General features: G+C 40.5%; 3 protein-coding genes across 9 annotated transcripts in view; 2 read left to right on the top strand and 1 right to left on the bottom strand.

Moving 5' to 3' along the window:
* Positions 1–1,370, bottom strand: part of kdm6a (lysine (K)-specific demethylase 6A) — a 41,923-nt gene extending 40,553 nt beyond the window's left edge. For all 7 annotated transcript variants that reach the window (XM_030785823.1, XM_030785816.1, XM_030785818.1 and 4 more), the window contains exons 1-2: positions 1,201–1,370; positions 1,000–1,063 (exon numbers count right to left, since the gene is read on the bottom strand). In XM_030785823.1, coding sequence (XP_030641683.1) covers positions 1,000–1,063; positions 1,201–1,370 — 234 coding nt within the window. The remainder of the gene's footprint in view (positions 1–999; positions 1,064–1,200) is intronic.
* A 1,518-nt stretch (positions 1,371–2,888) lies between these two features.
* fundc1 (FUN14 domain containing 1) lies at positions 2,889–5,521 on the top strand. Its single transcript, XM_030786924.1, has 5 exons — positions 2,889–2,949; positions 4,109–4,265; positions 4,566–4,641; positions 4,763–4,891; positions 5,074–5,521. Exons 1-5 carry the CDS (start codon positions 2,931–2,933, stop codon positions 5,149–5,151), a joined length of 459 nt encoding a protein of 152 aa, XP_030642784.1. The 5' UTR covers positions 2,889–2,930; the 3' UTR covers positions 5,152–5,521.
* Positions 5,522–6,730: 1,209 nt separating this feature from the next.
* efhc2 (EF-hand domain (C-terminal) containing 2) lies at positions 6,731–15,961 on the top strand. The gene is given in 11 exon segments (XM_030787558.1): positions 6,731–6,810; positions 6,954–7,109; positions 10,491–10,627; positions 10,774–10,961; positions 11,257–11,321; positions 11,323–11,385; positions 13,195–13,362; positions 13,364–13,427; positions 14,242–14,336; positions 14,433–14,529; positions 15,851–15,961. Coding segments are annotated over 11 exon segments (1,224 nt in total).
* The last annotated feature ends 3,038 nt before the right edge of the window (positions 15,962–18,999 follow it).

Genomic DNA, 18,999 nt, shown 5'->3' with positions numbered 1-18,999 from the left:
CTATAGGTAAGCCTTAGTTTTAGTTAGCAAGCTAACTACGGCCAAAGTAGTCTGTGAGCTAGCTAACCTGCTGTCATCAGATTTGGTGTATTAAACAAGCTAGATAAAGTAGCAAACAAGTTCACAAGCAGTGATATTACTGCACGCTAAACAACTACTGGATATGTCATTGAAAGAGGCAGATTCTGTGGCAAAGTACTTGTGTTTAGCTCGCTCAAACAGTATACTCCGGTGCTACCATTAATGCTCTGCTAACAATTGTACTGAACTGTCAAGAAAGGTATCTACGGGGAACAGTCTTGGTCCATCGCCCCAAACTCAGAAGTATTTAATTGTGGTGCAATTTTAAGGGAGCGGTTGTTTTAACCGGTAACCTGGGCACATAAGATCACGACCTGCCCACCTTCTACTACAGCTAACTTGACAAATGGACAGTCGAGGATATTCAAAACATGCTGGAGATGCAGCCTCAGTAGTAGAACAAGTGAACTGGGAATAGGGTGAAACGTGACGAGGTAATGACAAGTTAAAAGTAAAAAAAAAAAAAAAATCACGGCTTCCCATAATTCCACATGAGTAAATAATATTATTGGTACAAATGGCAAAATTTCGCAAAATTTCTCATGAGAGCAACACCTGAGAAAAACAAATGTAAGGGTCGACTGGAAATGGATGCCACATCATGCTCTCTTTTCTCGTTAGTTAAGACTTAACTCTGATAAGGCTTAAGTAATAGAGTAATCGTGAGAAATTCATTCGTTGTTCGGTCCCCATGCAGTCTCAAACTATGTGAAGCTGTAACTTAGCTAAAATGGGAGGTTTGCTTATTTAAAATAGAACCAAAACCAGTACAACGGTGGAGACTATACCACAATTAGATTAAATTTCACTGTTAACTTAATGCCAAGTGTAATTTGACTGTGATAGTTCCTTCAGGTAGGCCATGCACTTACAGAAGTGATAAATGTAGGGGCCAGCTAAGGTCTTACTGTAACATACCTTTAACAGCAAGGCCTTCGTTCTGGCGCCATCTTCATGAAGCCTCTGAAATCCAAACAGTGAACTGCAAGTAGAGGACAACACAGGCGGTTCCGTGATACTTTGGTCGGGAAACATTGAGCTTTTACGGCTTCACTAAGGGGGGGACTACTACACGGAAAAATAAGACATGCTTTATTTGAACATTACTGTGTTTCTAACCTGTCGATTCCAACCAAGCTGTCCCTCTCCTGTGCCGTTAGCTTCGCAAAGTCTTCTTCGGTTTCACTCGCTTTTCCCGCCGCCATTTTCTTACCCTCATCACCAGCAGCGCCGAGACTTCGAGCAGCAACGCAGGCAGCAGCGGCTAGCGACACACCGCACGATTTCATGTAAAAGCAACAGGGAAGCGGTAGAGAAACTCTACCAGAATAATTTCGTAACAAAGCCAAAGTACAGCACCTCTGCACGAATTCAAATGCAAAAGAATTGATGCCAAATCCTTCAGGAAAACAAATTCCTTCGGCCTCACATTCTGCTATACAAAATACTTAAAAGCCAATGACATAAGATGCATTGAACACTGTAATGTGGGGCTTTACAGTATGGTGTTATTTGTTAATATCAGAAACTTCCCCCAAAATCGCCAGCTCAAAGTTGTTATAATTGTGTCACTCAGGCGAACCCACGCCGCCGCTATTGGAACGCCCTCTCCATAATTTAACCAATGGCCAATCGGAAATACGAACATGTGACTTCAGCCTTGTCTCGGGATCCCTCTCTCCCGTTTCTCATATAAACTTTCAAGAGGAACGATAAAAAAGGGCAAACTCTCAAATTCACGCACTATGTCTGCTAGCTGCGATTGGTTTTCAATGTTTTATTATGATTGCGTACATCACATTCCAGCCACCTTATTGGTTGAGCTGTCCGTCTGTCTTGCAGAGTGCCCTATGTAGGTGGGTTTTTAACATAATTTCTAGATATTTCATCGCGACAGTTCCACAGTCCTTCATGATTCTATGTAAACAGAAGTGGGTGAACATGAAAGATTCCAAGGAGAGTTTTACACAAATTAAGTTCACAAATTCTTTGTCTTGTTGCGGGTTTTCTACAAACATATTTGTTACACCCTGGACGATAAAACGTTCTGTCACGTCACTACATCTTAACTTCATCAACAATCGAGCTTCGCTAGTATAGTTTCTTTTTACTGTTGTGAGAAATGAAACAACGAAGCAAAGATTGTAAGACATTACATTTTCAAAATGTATGTGTGATATTCATATGCATCATACTCTTTGTAAGGTGCAAAGAGAGGTCATAAGAACATCACCGTTTTGCACATTACGAATCGTCAGACGAAGTCTCAGTCGTAAATCTGCATGTAGATGACAGATTTACATCCTCCATTTACTGATTGTAAACGTGGTGGTTCTATATGCCCGAGAATGAGGAAACCAAATCAAAGTGGTGTTTTTAATTTACAAAAGCCACTGTGTGTGGTTGGCAAAGTGCAGCTCTGCTCCAACTTTCGCCCGGTGTTTATTTTGCTACCACACAGTGTTTTAGCGTAAAGATGAGTCTCCATCATTAAGATAACCGATGTCTTTTATACCATGAAATCAACTGTTTCAACATCAACTGCTTTCGCGTGGAGGACAGGCACACTCATTCTGAATAGATTTCTAGATTGTTCTTGCAATACTCAATCGATGTGCACTGACTTTTCAGCCTTTTCTTCCAACACAACCTAATCCTCGCCTGTTGAGAGGCTGTAAATGTACCCTGGATCGCAACATTAGTACTAGTGTTATTTTAAGTGTGAGGAAACAGGGTAGATAATGTAGTTGCGCAGGACAGCGCGTCAAAGTAGTGATTATGCGTAATTTGCTATTTGGTTGCGACCTGGAACTACAATTCGCGACAGTCTGAACACGGAATCCACTGAAATGGCGGACCACGGCGAAGGTGAGTTCATTAAACAACCCCCCTTGAAGCTTGGAGCAGAATATTTATTTAAATAGATGTCCCTGTACTTATTAAATATTTACGCTTTTATGGCGTTTAACTGTAAATCATACATCACATTTCTCTGTCGTAGACACTTTGCAGATGAGAAAAGGTACAGACATGGAAATGATTGTTAGGTAGTTAGCTGTCTTAAATATACCGCAAACAGTAACGGAGCTTCATCAAGTAGCTTGCCTGGATGTCCTGACACGTACCTGCAGTTACAGTACTTGTCAGGAATATTCGTGTAAGGGAACAGTTTGGAATTGCCTGTAGAATCACAGCACGGTGACATAATTTTGTCCTGTGCTACCGTTGATTCTCTTCATGTCTGTGTTATGCAGCCCTATTCAGAAGTAACTGTGTTACAACAACAGCAAAAACGTTTGTTCTTGTAAAAACTGGTAAAGTGTGGAGTGGACATTTTTTCGTTTCATTTTAAACAGTATCGTGGTATCTTAATTAAGCTCGAGGCCATGATTTCTCTGTATCGTTGACCATATCATTCATAATTTTTGACATATGCCCAGCTAGTCGTGCCGGAATTGAATGATAAATGCTATTTGTTTTGATTAGATTATAATTTGACACGGAATTACATGTAAAGGCACTGAGGTCATTATGGCATTACTACATGATTGGCTTGCTATATCTTCTCTGAAAGACAACGTGCTTCTTCGTCCAGATTTTTTTGGCTGGAAGAGTTTGTCGGCCTAGAAATATCCAAAAAGGTTCTTTTCATTGCCGAGTGTGAACCAATTAGTAAGAGCACACGCTGCGGCCACCAGTTTACAGATCACGTGGCGATTTTCTAGCGTGGCTACGGCATTGTAAGACCCCATGTCCCCACACCGTCCCGTAAAACTGAGTGCAAGCAATCATAGTTTTGTAGAGAAAGGTTACCAAATTATTGTTCGCAAGTTCACCTATAGTCTCACGGGTTGCCTTTTTTTTTTAAGTCTATTCCCCTACACACAACAGAACCTGACTTTGTCCACCATCATGACCAACAGGACACCCCACAACTCACCCCCCAAAAATATAATTGCAGGCGTTGAAATGTTACAACAGTTCATGTGGTTAATGGTTGTTGCACTGTTTTTTCGTTCTAATCAAGATGCAGAAAGTGAAGATGAACTGTATGAGGTGGTGGACATTGCAGGCTATGCCCGTCGTCATCAGTGGTGGAGCAGAGTTTTTGGGAGTAACACAGGACCCATTGCCGAGAAATACTCAGTGACCACACAGATCATGATGGGAGGAGCAGCTGGCTGGTATGTGTAAATGAAAATACAGCTTTCACAATGGGAACACAGGACCACACACATATTTATGTATAGTTCAAAAACGAAGCAGTCATTTTAATACAGCCAATGATTTACACAATTATCAGGATGAAGTCCTCTGTCTTTTCAAACATTTAATTAGTTAGACGCTGCTCAATGTTTTCACATATTGTGTTATAATTATAAACCTGTATTCTAAAACATCCCGGTATGCTGAGAGTGCAGTACTTGTGCAGGACGTCTGGGCACATCTGTATCTGTGCTCTTTGATATTTTGTCTGTCCTTAGGTGTGCAGGGTATCTTTTTCAGAGAGTTGGGAAGATTGCAGCCACTGCCGTTGGTGGAGGATTTCTGTTGTTACAGGTGAGAATGATATCGTATATGTAGCCATCTTATCATAGTTTGAACGCATTCAAAATGTAATATTACAATCATTATTTTATAAACTAATGTCGTAAATAATCTCTGTCTCCGTTATTTGAAGATTGCCAATCATAGTGGATACGTACAAGTTGACTGGAAGAAAGTTGAGAAAGATGTAAATAAGGCAAAAAAGCATCTGAAGAAGAATGCTAACAAAGCTACACCTGAACTCAGTTCTTTCATTGAAGAGGTAAGTATTGCATCCCACCCATTTCAGCCTAACTAGTGTTAATACGGGTTAAAGCTTATTATATGAATTCAAATATTGAAAATTATATTGTTGTAAATGTTCAATAGTATGTCTTTTGAAAAAAAAAAGGTATTTGTTAATGACTCATTCTCTCTTCAAAACTCTACTTTTTTTTCTTGAAGTCTACAGATTTTGTGAAGAGAAACATTGTTGTCTCAGGTGGATTTGTTGGAGGATTTTTACTGGGCTTGGCATCCTGATTCAGTCAAGGACCTGTTTTAGTCTTTGGGCACCCAGATGATGTTGTTTCCCTGCCACTACTGTGAATTGTTCATATTACACAGGACTGCACTGAAAAGTGGGGTGTTTGTGAAGCCACAATGCCAGTTAAAAAGCCAATATTGGGTGTTACTGCAGCAGCGGTATGCAGTGTGCTGAAACATGGTCCTCTTGATATTTTACCACTACAGCCAGTCAATCAAGAAAGACTTACACAACACAGAAGAACACAATTTTGTTTTTATTTACAGAAAACAATTGGCTTATTGCATCATGATTCATATAAGCCCATATGACGTCACATCATGTTGGCTAGAAGACATTCCATTTTTGTTCTCATGTAAAGTACTGTATCATAAGCTGTGTGCACTTAACTGAATTTACTATGATTGTTTTTCTTATTGTGTTTTGTAGTTTAGGCATTACAGTATTTGAATCAAAGCCTTTCGGTATCAGCTTGTGCCTGCCCAGGTTTTTTTCTTTAATTGCTTTTTAGTGCAACGTTCAATGCTGTGTTCATGCTCATTAAAGCATTCTAAAATAATATTATATGTGTTTGAGTATTGTATGTATGGATGTGTATGTGTGTTATGAACTATTTAATAATCCATGATGTTGTTTCTTACATGAAACGTAGGGTTTGACAGTTGCTTTATTCTGGAAAACGATAAAATTGTTTGATGTATGCCAAAGATACTAAGAGTTTAAGAAAATGCTTTGACCAATAAAGATAAACAAGTAATTTCTGTGTAACAAAAGATATAGCTACAGCTAAAAATGTCATGAAGTATAAGTTGTGTAGTATCTATGCACACATAAGCTTTAAATGGAGGCCAAAATAATAAGTGGTTCAAGCATTCAGGGGGGCTGTATCTATAATTAATAATTTATTCAAGATTGTGCTTTCTGTCCTTAGATGGGGAGAGGAAAATGTAATAAGTCCCAACATTTTGAGCATGCAGATGGAGTACTGATAATGGTTGGTGCCAGGCGATGAAGGGGAATCGCTTGCACGTCAGAAGCACCAACCAAACAATTCAATGTTTCCAAAAGGAGAGAACAGTAATGCCTCATCATGGCTGATATTCGTCAAACAGGTTTGTGACTTTTATACATCATGGACCATCAACCCAAATCTCTGATTTGATGGCCAAAGGTCACTACATATCCTATCTCCATGACTGTAGTTGTTGTGATTTTATGCATTCTCCAAGAGGACAAGTTTCAGATGACTTATAAGGAATACACGATCCAGATTTTTTTTGTACTTTGAGCATAACCCCACTCAAGTAGTGGAACCCAAAGTCAAAAACAGCAGAATCCCATAAAATAACCTGCTCCAGCCAATCTAGAAAGCCTTCCAGTAACACTTTTTTTCTCTTTGGATGGTGTTGTGACAGCTCTTTCTGGGTCTTTTCTCTGCGATTCCTATTAAGTAAACGTTCTTACTTGGAGTTGCTGGTAAACCCTGAGAATCATTATTTTTTGATTTCTCTAGTTCTCTCAAAACCATCCAGGCCCTCCCACTGGTGGGTGAGCACTGAGTGATGCAAGTTGACCATGACATGGTGGCTTGGATCACCGACTTCCTCACAGGCAGGCAACAGCATTTCTGGCTACAGGGATACTTGTCAGATGTGGTATGAAGCAATACTGTTGCACCTCAAGGAGCTAGACTGTCTCCTTTCCTGCTCACACTCCACTCGTCAGACTTCGGGTACAACTCTTCGTAAAGCCATCTACAGAACTTCTCTGATGAAAGCTCCATTGTGTGTTGCATCAGTGAGGACAGCAAAGAGGAGCACAGAAGTCTGGTGAAGAGCTTCATCACAATGGGATGGTGCAACAGCAACCCACAGGTCAATGTCAGGAAGACCAAGGAGCCAGGGGATAGACTTCTGATAGAGCGGGAAGTCACTGACACCTGTCTCCATCCAGGGTGAGGAGGCAGCGGTGGTTGGGACATACAAGCTCCCGGGTGTGAACTTAAGCAATAAACTGGATGGGTCACACAACATAAAGGCGCTCTACAGAAAAAAAAAACAACAGAGGAGGCTGAGCTTCCTCAGGAGGCTCAGGACTTTCAATATGCGCAACACAGTACTGTGAATGTTTTACCAATTGGTTTTAGTCAGGACACTCTTCTTTCCGATGGGGTTAAGACTGCTGAAGCCAACAGGCTGAACAAACTGGTAAAGAAAACCAGCTCTGTTGTTTGACTACAACTGGACAGTCAAGAGGAGGTTGCAGAGAGATAGATGAGGCCAAAGATCACCTCCATCCAGAACTCCTCCCATCATCCTCATGATGACCTGAGGCAGCACAGGAGCACCTTCAGCCATTGGCTCTCCCCTTCATGGTGTATCAGAATGTTTAACAGCACCTATGACCCCGACACCAATATATCAGACACCCCCCCCCCCCCCCCGCACCCTTCCCATGTATATACTTAAACATATGGACCCTTTATTGTATGCTTACTCTCTTACATGCTTTAGCACATGGTCTCCTTATTATATGTTAATTATATGGTAATTAATGAAAATGTCTATCAATTGCAATGCCTTTTGTCAGTAATGACTAGCTCTGGAATGTAGAGCATTTCAACATCGACCACACGATGGTCCTTTACTCTTGGATCTTCATGATCATGAGTTGTTACCACACTTCACGCAAAACTTGCTTTAGAAACACGGTGCATTTCAACCTACTCACTGCAATTCTTGTGGACCCGTGAACCAACCAGCCATAGGAAGTAGGCACTTGATGTCTACAAACTGGCATCTCCATAAAATGATAGAAATCTAATGCACCTACCTGTGCTTGCCACTATGTTCTCTCAGTGTATGTCTTTTAACCACTCAGACAGAACTTAGCATGAAACCACTGCTCCCATACGAGAGGCAACACACCTTACAGCAGTTTCTGGAGCATACTTTTTGGTCCATGACACCATAGAGATTGGTGAGGTCATGTATCCGAACTCAAGGTGGAGTAACTGCATTGTAATTCCTGCACAGAATTAAGCTTCTTAAGGTGAGTATTAGCCCAGAGCAGCTTAGTTAGGGTGTAACAATAAAAAAAAAAGGGTGATGGTGTTCCGTTCATTTGTGCCACATGAATCTGAGTGGGTAACACAACCTCTCTTTTCTTCTGCTTGGGTGAGCTTCCTCATCCCCTGTGCCAGGCACTCATTTGTACTGACAGGACTGAGTGAACATCTAAGCCCCTAAAGCACTTTTGATTTTTTTTCCCCGGTTGCTTTTCAGTCTTAATTCGTCTTGAAGGAAAAGTATAAACCACTCAGGTTTTCTTTTACGTTTTACATTGTCATGTCAGGTAGTCGGATATTTCATTTGCTTTCGTGAAATGTCATCGGAAATGTTTGTGTGAAACCCCTGGTGAGAAAATAATTATGTCTCCCAATACACATTCAGCATGTCCTTCAAGATATACTGTAATTACCATTGTCGTCTTTCAGGGCCGGTTGTAATTATTTCTTTTTGGTTCTCCTAAACTGCATGCTCCTATTCCCATACATCAGCCTGGGGAAATAACAAACTGTTCTCTCCACAGTGTGTTTGGACAAATGGGACGAGGGGGACATTTTGTCCTGGATAAGACATGTAAGCATTTTAATGAAAAGAAAAAAAAAAAAATTCAGGAAAAATGCCCACTGACGAGCTCCACAGTATTTATCCAAAATACAAATGAGTCCTTACCACCACCTTTGAGAATTAAGCAATATTTGTCATGTTATAAAATAAAATTCAGTCGTGGGATCACCCCCGTAAGAATGGCGTTTCCGGTTTTACCCCCTAACTCTCACCCCACCCTTCACCCTTCTTTAGACAGGTGCTGTGAAAGAGATGATCTACATAGGACTATGACCTGACTAGGAGCCACTGATGTCTGGGGCAGGAAACTGGTGATCTTCGACTGTGATGATTTCTCTAAAGAGTACTACCATTCTAATGAGGGCCTCAGGGAGTTCCAGCAACACCATTCCTTTTTTGGTATCCTCATGCAGTACACAAATATAACCACATGGTGTCAGTGTTGGCTTTGAATTCCATCAAGCCGAGGACACATTAAGAACAGTTTCTGCATCACTCTGTTTTATTATAACGTGAAATAGATTCACTTTGTTCTGATAATCCACTAGTCTCTGATCTTTATCTTAACTGCGAATGCATCCCATACAGTATTATTGACCAGAGAGCTCAATGCAGCAAGAGTGACATGAACCACTGATGACGACTCTGCTTCTCAGTGCTGAGGGATTGTAGGCTGAATCAACATGAGAGGATAATACTTTCTTCCCATGTTTTGCTGTCTCATGTTTCTTTTACCTCTGTCCTTCTCTTTCTCTTTCTGTCACTCTCTCTCTCTCTCTCTCTCTCTCTCTCTCTCTCTCTCTCTCTCTCTCTCTCTCTCTCTCTCTCTCTGTCATTCTCCCCATTTTTCTGTCCAAAGGATTTGGCCTTGGTGTAGTATAAATCCGCTCCACTCCATAAAGCACTCAGATAGCTCCATCCCTACACTGGATTTGGGTCTGAGGAGGATGCCCACAGATCCTGCTGAGGTCTGGGACCCAAGTACCCACAGAGGGACTTCAAGAAACTGTTGGAGAATAACACGTAACCAAAGGCTCTCTGGAGCAGTCTCCCCAAAGGCATGCTGAGAAAGCTATTCTGCCCTCTTAAACTATGAATACTGCAGGAAAATGAAAAGCAAGTCTTCTTGAACTAACCGTATAATTAGTCTTGACAAAGTTTTTCTTGCTATGCCTCTCCTGTTTGTGTTCCCATATACAAGCTAAGTGCTACATATTACAATCAACTCACTTAATACCAGAAAATAAAAATAATCAGTGGTTCACACGCACAAATTCAACATCTATAGAATTCCATATTCTTGTTTGTTTTCTAACATAAATTTCAGTTCCAAAGCAGTATGTGTGCTATCAGCGTTTAATGACTATCTGACATAAATATTTTAAAAAAATTCTGAGAGCACAATAGTTGATTTTATAGTATGGGCTGGATTGTTCAAAAGGTATTCTGTCAATAGCTCAGTCTACAGGTCCAGTTGAAAGCTCTTGTGTAACCATGTGTTCAGATTCCATTTCATCAGCCAAAAACTTATATAAGACCTGGTGATGTCTAATGGTATTAATAATTAATTTTGTTGATTTTTAAATATTTTGCTTGCATAAAATATAGCTTAAAATATATTATAACATTATACGGGATAACACAACATAAACACAAGATGCTCTTCGGATATAAGAGAGCCATGAAAGTTTATGTCAGACAAGGTTAAGTGAGCAACATGCGGACAAACTGGTGACAGACAACCCTAACAACAAACACTGTGATTTAATTATCTCCTTCTACCGCTACCATGGTACCATATCAGTGTTTGAGCTACCTAAGAGGAACTCACGTACTTGGTGCTCTTCAGTTTTGTTGCTTGTGTCGTCCTCAGTCACATGTTTGCCATCTTTTATACATTGACAGCACTGTGCTAGTAAAGGTATGTAATGAGTATTAGGATTGACTGTTCAGATTGTTGTTTACTGTATGTTGTCAGTCTGACAGAGGGTAGGTTCTTGAAGAGAAATCGTGTTAAGAAACCAGGCCAGGAGCTCTTTAAGAGTGAGATGTCAGAGTACTTAAAGCCTCAGGATTTGTATGTGGGAGCCAGACTGATTCTCAATGACCATCCCTTCCAACTGGTGGATGCAGATGAGTTCACCTTCAGCTACATGGAACAGCATGCAGAGCAGGTCTGACATATCAGTGTGTCACCTCTGTCTTCCAGTGTTTGCTTCATCCATCTCTCGCTTATTTCCTTTCCTTTAATCTCTTCTCTTCTCTTCTCTTCTCTTCTCTTCTCTTCTCTTCTCTTCTCTTCTCTTCTCTTCTCTTTTAGTTTGTAAAAAGGCTCAAGTGTCTGTTAAGTTTTCCACAAGCTCATGTGTTGTTCATTACTGAAGGACATAGATTAATGAGAGAGCCATGCACCTCTCTTATCACATTACTCTAACTCTCAGTAATGTCCAGCTTTTTATTCTTGCCCAGTTCCCCAGGGCCAACATCAGGACCATTATTAATAAGATCAAGTCTTTCAGTGAGGAAAACCAAAAGGAGATGGTTCCTCACTAGGAATGACCCAGGAAACACTGGATACATTCAGTATAAGCCCTCCAGGTAAGGAATCAGGAAGGATCATAGCATTTTATTTAAATGAAGAAGAATAATAATAAGAGGGAAGCTTAGATGTAAATTGTCTGTAGCAGCTATACTGTCAAGCAGAAATTCCTCAGAGGTTGCAGACAGCACTGTCCTTGCTTTTACATTATATTAGTGATCAGGTGATTGAAAGAATCAACTCAGTTATCTGACCAGATTGAAAACAATGTTTAGCAGCCAGCACTGACATGGATAGAAACTGACATTTACATCGGTTGTCATGGGTTCAATATTAATATTATCTATTTACACGTTGATGATGTTGATTCTGAAGCATTGATTTTTGGTACATATGGCTCATATATATATATATATATATATATATATATATATATATATATATATAAAGATATTTTATACTTTATTTTTATTAAATGAACAATAATTTGTAGCGGAGCTGCAAAGTTATACACAATAATAATCAATTCGACACATTATGCTTTTATGCTTTCCATAATTTCTTGGTTGTATGAGTGTCTCTTTCCTGGGTTAAATAGGTTGTCGATGTCTGCCCATATCTTTGCCCTTTTTCTTGGTCCAATCTTGATGCAAATCTTAATCTCTCCATGCTGTATATGTCGTTAACAATGTCCATCCACTGGGTCACTGTAGGGGGTTCTTGCAAAAGCCATCTCCTTGTGATGGCCTTTTTGCTTGCAGCCAACAGGACTTTCAACAAGTATTTGTCATAGGTATGCAATTCACCAGGCGGGTCACACAGATACAGGGAAACAAAAGAGCGGTTAACATCAAAACTCATTATCTCAGTAATTGCGGTACCCACATCCTCCCAATATGGTTGGATAAAAGCACATGACCAGAAAACATGCGCATGGTCTACCATTACCTGCCCACATTGCCTCTAACAGGGGCATTGGGTATTAGATACTCTCCCTTGCTGTCTAGGTGTTATAAAAAACGTACACAATTCTTCCAACAGAATTCCTTCCACAGCCTCGAGTTAGTGGAGCTAATCTGATTCTTACAGATATTCTCCCATGTCTCGTCACCAGTTCTTTCTCCCATTTATTTTTAATGTATTCAGTGGAATGTTCCTTCAAAAGTAATATACCTTGATACAATTTAGATATCAGTTTTTTAGAGCTCTCTGATTTATATATATTAATGAATATCTGTAGAATAATTGCTGGTTCCCTGGAGTTACCCAACCTTATTTCCTGTTTGAAGTAATGGCGGAGTTACAGGTACCTATAGAAATCTGACTTATCCAATATATGTCTGTCTCTCAGGCTCTGGAAATTTTCAGTACCTCCCTCCCGCATAGCTGTACAAATGACTGTAATTCCCTTCCTAATCCACTCCCTAAACCTAGAATGCTGGGTTGCTGGCATAAAATGTGAATCATATGCAGGCAGGCCAACTTAAAAATGTAATCTCTTTGTCTAAATGAAATTGTTTTACTATGTTAAACCAAGTTCTTAAGGAAGAATTTACCCAAGGATGTTGTGCATTATATACGTGTATACATCTCTATGTAAGCTTACCACTAAGTATTTAATGTGGGATGAAGTCCATTTAAATTTGTATTTATGTTTTAACTCGTTTGAAGGGGCGAAATTACATACCAGCGTCTGAGTCTTGCTAATATTCAACACATATCCTGAAAGTCTCCCATACATACCCAGAAGTTCCATCAAAACAGGCAGACCAGATGCGGGATTCTTAACGAAAACCAACACATCATCTATGTACATAGAGATCATATGGCACTGATATTGATAAATATTGATCCTGGTGTCACTGCAGGACATTCCTGGCTGGTATGGACTGCCAGCTGTTTCAGCATGAGATTGTGACTTTGTGTCGTGCCTACTCGGTGTGGTAACAGGGTTCACTGATACCGTGTTCAAATCCTCCACCCACTTATGAGCCAGAGATAGAGGTGAGCCACATGCTGGCTGTGGCTGAAGACCAACAGAAAAAGACAGTTTGAGAGCTTTTCTGAAACGCTGCAGGCATTCATCCACAAGGATAGGAACACAGAGGGGGCTATTCCGTATTCAAGAGTATCTTTGACTTGGATATTAGTTGTAAGTTAAAGGAACCAGCAGGTGCAGCTGCTCTGTGTTTCCACAGCAGTTAAAACTATGTTGTGGTGTTGTACCTATGGGATCGTCGATGCTAATGTTCAAATCCTTCAACCAGTTATGAGGTTACATTGTTATTTTACCTTTTCAACAGTTCATATATTCCTTAACTGGCTCCTCAGGCACTCCATACTAGCCAACACTCTCAAAAAAACACAAGTATTATTAACACAAGTATACTCAAAAACGCTTGTGTGCACACATGGCAAGATGTATACTTTCACATATGGGTTTCAAAAAAAATCCAGGCACTGATGAAGAACACAAACACTCACTCTGAAGTAGAGCAACAATCAATCTACAACCCTTAGGCTCCAGTCGTAGGATCTGCGATTAGTTCCAGCGGTCCAAGTGAAGCACTGGAAACAGATGATCTCCTCAGACATGCGGCACGTTACAGGCGAGGGAAATGGATAACTCTGAACACCATAGGGTCAATGGGCATGACCTGTTCATGAAAACGTGTGGGAATGCCAGCTTTTTTCACATTTTCCTAAACGTCTTTGAAGTGATAAAGTTAGTCTGTTCACATCTGCCTCACATCCAGTATTTTTTTTTATCAGTGCACCTCTCTGTCTGAAATCAAAGCTAAAACGGTCTTTTAATTGTTATCTGTAGTTGTAATTAGGCTTTGGTCTGCTTTGGTCTGATGGTTTCAGTCAGCTGTATTTCTCTGTTGCCCTCTCTCCTTCCCCTATGAATCTGAAGATCAGGACTCTTGTCCATCAAACAGACCATAGTCATCTGCAAAGCATTCAAAATGCCTTTGGCTGATGACCTACTAAGAGCCCTGCTTCAGAGGTGAGAGAGACAGAACGTAAGCTTAGATTTAATTCAGAGCTTTTTAAAATGATACCTCTATCACTTTACACATCTGTGTCTCACATTCATGTGCAGGTTTGAGTCAGAGAATAACGACTACGATGCCTTCCTGTCCGGAATCAACTAGAGAGAGAATCCGCCTTCTCCAGTCATGCCAAATGATGCCTTCAAAGTGAGTAACGATACACTGCTCTGTCTCACATGCATTTTATCAATGAGCAAGAACAGTTGAGCCATAGTGGGTTTTTAAGCATTTGTTTGGCGAGTTCTTCCATTCCTCACACTTGTACTGCTTTTGACACTCCACAAAGTACAAGGTTTATGGACACCTTCTTCTTAACGTACCCTAGAGACAATCACACTCACATACACAAACAGAGTAAAAACAGACTGAAACGGAGTGAATGTGTTGGAGAAGGAGGTCCAGGTGGCAGTGGTCCAGCCTCTGGCCCAGTTAGCCTGTGTAACGTGCTTTGTGCACCTCCAAGCCTCACCTCCTTCAAATCAGCTTTGAGAAAAATTTACTCAAGGGCCGCTCAGTTGTACTCGTTTTATTGTGGGGCTGTAATTCAGCATGTCACGCTACATAACAGCTTAAGCAAAACCAGCTGCTCTCTGAATCAATGGAAGGTGTAGCGTGAATAGTACCTCCTATCTCCACCAGGGGCAGTCTTTTTCATTTTTGTTTTTTTATTTTTCTAAGGATGATATGAATAAGACATTTCTTTGTCATTTCTGGTCTTTTGTTCCCAGTTTCAGTTTTCTTACGATGCTCATTTCCACCTATTTCCTTGATACTTCTCAAGACCAACCTAGTGGGCAGTTCAAAGATGGAATATTCTACTTTTATGAAAGAGCTGCAAAAGACTTACACCATCGCTGTAGTCTAAGTTTGTCATAGCACTAATTTGCATCTTTCAGAGGAAACCCGAAAGGAAAGTATTGCCAAGTTGATGTGCAATGTCATTCTCGCTCTGGAATTCCCAAGTCCAATTAGTCTGTCACAGGTGTTAGTCATCGTAAGTATCAAGAGTTTTCAGCCACTGCTTATTCTGACACCTTTGATAATTTACTGCCTCTTAATTTACCTGATAATATACCTCCTCTTAAAAGAGCTTCATTAATCCCATTGTTTCAATTAGAATTACAGATTTAACTGTTATAGTGTTTTGGAATGAACATGCGATTGCAATGCAAACTTACTCACTCATTATCTAAGCCGCTTATCCTCATTAGGATTGCAGGGGCAATGCAAGCCGCAAAAACTAAAGACAAATAGAAAAGTAACTTTCTTTCTCTGTGTCTCCGGATCTTGTAAAAAGGTACTGGTTGAGAACCATTAGGTTATACTGTTTCCCACTTGTAGAATAATGTAATGTAGAAATAGCTCTGTGAAACAAAAATATGCACACATCAACTCACATAAATGTGCACTCTGTGAATCTCACCCAGATGTATTCTTTTCAAAAATGTTCTCTTATTATTGGTTTCAGTTTGGTCTGAACTTGACTAGAGAACCTGTATGATGAGCAGTTAAAAGCATCAACTACTTGATCTTGCTAGAGGATGTCATTGGCAAAGCCACAGACACTAATGACAGCTGAGAGAGAACTGCTGTAGTGCCCGTCATCTCCATCACCAACACCATCAACACCAACATGCCACTCAGCTCAACTCGGTGCTATTGTTTATTTTCCTGATATGATAGTTTGGATTACGTTGTCATGCCTGTATCTGTGTTCGTTTTGTGTTACATTCTTTCACTTTGTTGGTTATGTACCTCTCATTCGACTTACCCATAAATTAAAAACATACTTGTCTCAGACCACAAAAACATAATCGTATGAGAACACAGTTGGACGTGGCTTATCCGCCGGGGGGAGGGCTAGACAGGACACAGTAAAAGATACGAGCGGTTAAACAGAAACATATTTCATGTATATGCAGACAGACATTCGCATTCGGTGTAATTATGGAAAAATTCCAAGGTATTAAGGCATCATGCAACAGCCAAAAGAGAGGAAAAGGCCCAAAAGGAGCTGACCACCCTCTCAGTGAGCTCTGGACAACGCATTGACTTTTAGAGCTTTATATCTGCCTTTGTTAAAGAGGAAGACTTTCCTCTTCATCGTCACTTGGGCAAGAAGGAATACAGCTACAGGTCATCCAATTTGTTCGTTGTTTCCTGATGACGGATGAATATTTCAAGCTGTAATCTGGCATGTCACTTGGTGGTCAGCAGCTGATGAGGTACATAAAAAGCTGGTTGAGAGTAGTGTAACGAGAGCTGCTGTAATCAAAACCCCATTCCCCAGCTGGGACAGAATGAGCACATTACATCACACTGGCATTATCAAGTCTTCATTCCCAGCTTTCACACTTACTAAAATATTAGCCTGGCGGGTTACTAGGCACCTGTGCTGTAGCACAAAGGTTGGCATAGTCCTCCCCGATGGACATTTGGCCTTTTATGTTACCCCAAAATGGCGACGGAAGAACACGCAGCGTATGACGTAGTAAGCAAAAGTTGCAAGCGCCCCTAATGTAATGTCACTTCTTCACATTACACAGGCCAGCAGTGGAATTGGTGCTCCGGCTGCCTTGACAGCACAGATAACTCAGAAAATGTAATGATCTATTTCAGTACGTTCACTAGACCCATGTCGGCTGAAATATTTTAAAAGTTCTGCATTTACCTGACTTTGTGTGATATCCACTGTATTGAGCAAAACTTGCTACTTTTGAGATTTCCCACATGTTTATGGTAAAACCTAAGCAGCTCTGTATTTTTTTGTTTTTTGACGCGCAGTGCTCGGCGTTCGCTTGGAGTGCTGTAGAGGGGAATATGTCTGTAATATTTTTTTCACGTTGCTTGGCTCTTGTGTAGTTAACATTCAATGAAGTCCCTAGGCTCTTTTGAAGTCACAGCACAGGAAAAGCCAATAAATGTCTACAGGGTCAAAAGATATCCAATGAAATGAGCAAGAATCTGAGGTGTAGTCATGATCGCAACGCACCCCTTTAAAGGATCACATGCTTAACTGTTTCCCACAGAACTGCAATTCTGTCTCTGAAAAAAGAATTATGCCATAACATTGTACTTTTTCTCTCAACTAAACACGTTCTGCGACTTAAAATAGCTTTCTATTTAATAGAGCTTGTTTAATAGAGATTTTTTTAATATTTCCATAAATACTTTGCAGAATATAAATGGAGTAAATTACTCAGTCCATAAAGTATCAAAGTGTTGACCTTTTCATTGTTGTATGCCCAGAAACACAAAACGCGCGTACGGTTTTGGGATGTTTTCATTTTCTTCTCCAATTTTTGTCTCCCACATTTTCCTAATAAAAACTCACCCACATAGCACAAAGGTCTTGTTAGTCTGCTGGCTGCAAGTTGGAAACAATGGATGGCTTGAAAACAAATGCTGTTAAGAAATATCTTTTTCAAATGTAGATGGAAATAACTCGTGTTGTAAATGTGGAATAGAAGCTGAGAGCTTTTCTAATGAAAAATATCCCCTCACCTGCTTTTTGACATCACGCCGTTGAAAGAGAGATGCCTCTGAGGGTTGAGATGCACAGTGCTTATCCTGACCGGTTCCCCCGTCTTCACTTCCGGTGACTCTACCCAGCCCGTAGGACCCGGCCGTGTTGGTGGGGTTGAGACTTGAAAGGTCTTTTTTTTTTTTTGCAGGAGGTCAGCCGTCGCCTCAGGTAGCACATGGGGAAACTGTTATTCTTTCTTAAAGGTTTCATTCCTCACAGCCGCCACAGGCCCAGTGCTACACCATGCAGCAATAATTGATTCCACTTTCTCTACACTGGCTCACAGAGATCTTAATAAGATCTGAAATTACCACAGCCCCTCAGATATCATGCTTTCAATCCGTCGTCTAAAATGGTTATAACACTGGTCCTTAGAGGTATATGTTTTAGCGACGACGATGCCTGGTATTGCGATCAGCGTGAGGTTGTCTTTGGCAAGATGTTATTTTAAATGGTAAAACGCACAAAAGATATTCCATACTGCCTGTAAATTAGAATTATGGGACTATCTTCAGAGGGCTTGGTGTTCTCAGTGATTGTCATTTTTGCGAGGTAATTCTTTTTGTCTTCAAGTCTCCCAAAATATGGTCATTTTCCTTTTTTTCATATAGCTTGAAAAAGGACTTGAAGCTGCTCATACAAATGAAGACTGAACGTGTCTTTAGGCCCTCAGACATATTTTGGTTTTGTGAAAGGCGTGATCTTATATGTAGAGGGGCACAGACGGTACATAAAAGACAGCTTCAGATGGGAGATCTGGGTGAAGGACATTTCAACCCCTTTTTCACTGAGTATATGCTCTCTGAGTTTCAGACAATCTTCTTTCATAAGATATCTTTTCTGGGAGCGTGACAGGAATATCCAATTGATTTTCTCTCTCTCTCTCCCTCTCTCTTTCTCTTTCTCTCTCTCTATCTCTCTCCCCTCTGTTTCTCTCTGCGCTGGCTATGTCACGCTGGGAATAATGACGCGCTCCCTTCTTCGATTTTATCACCACATGACAGGGAAGTAACCAAAAAGAGATGGAGAACTGACCACTTCAACTCACCAGGGTACCAACTCTGTGTTATTATAAATCCAATTCTTCGATA

This window comes from Chanos chanos, chromosome 10, assembly GCF_902362185.1.
Source record: "Chanos chanos chromosome 10, fChaCha1.1, whole genome shotgun sequence".
Classification (NCBI taxonomy): Eukaryota; Metazoa; Chordata; class Actinopteri; order Gonorynchiformes; family Chanidae; genus Chanos; species Chanos chanos.
The sequence above is the reverse complement of the archived record's forward strand: the minus strand, read 5'-3'. Positions and strand labels throughout refer to the sequence as shown.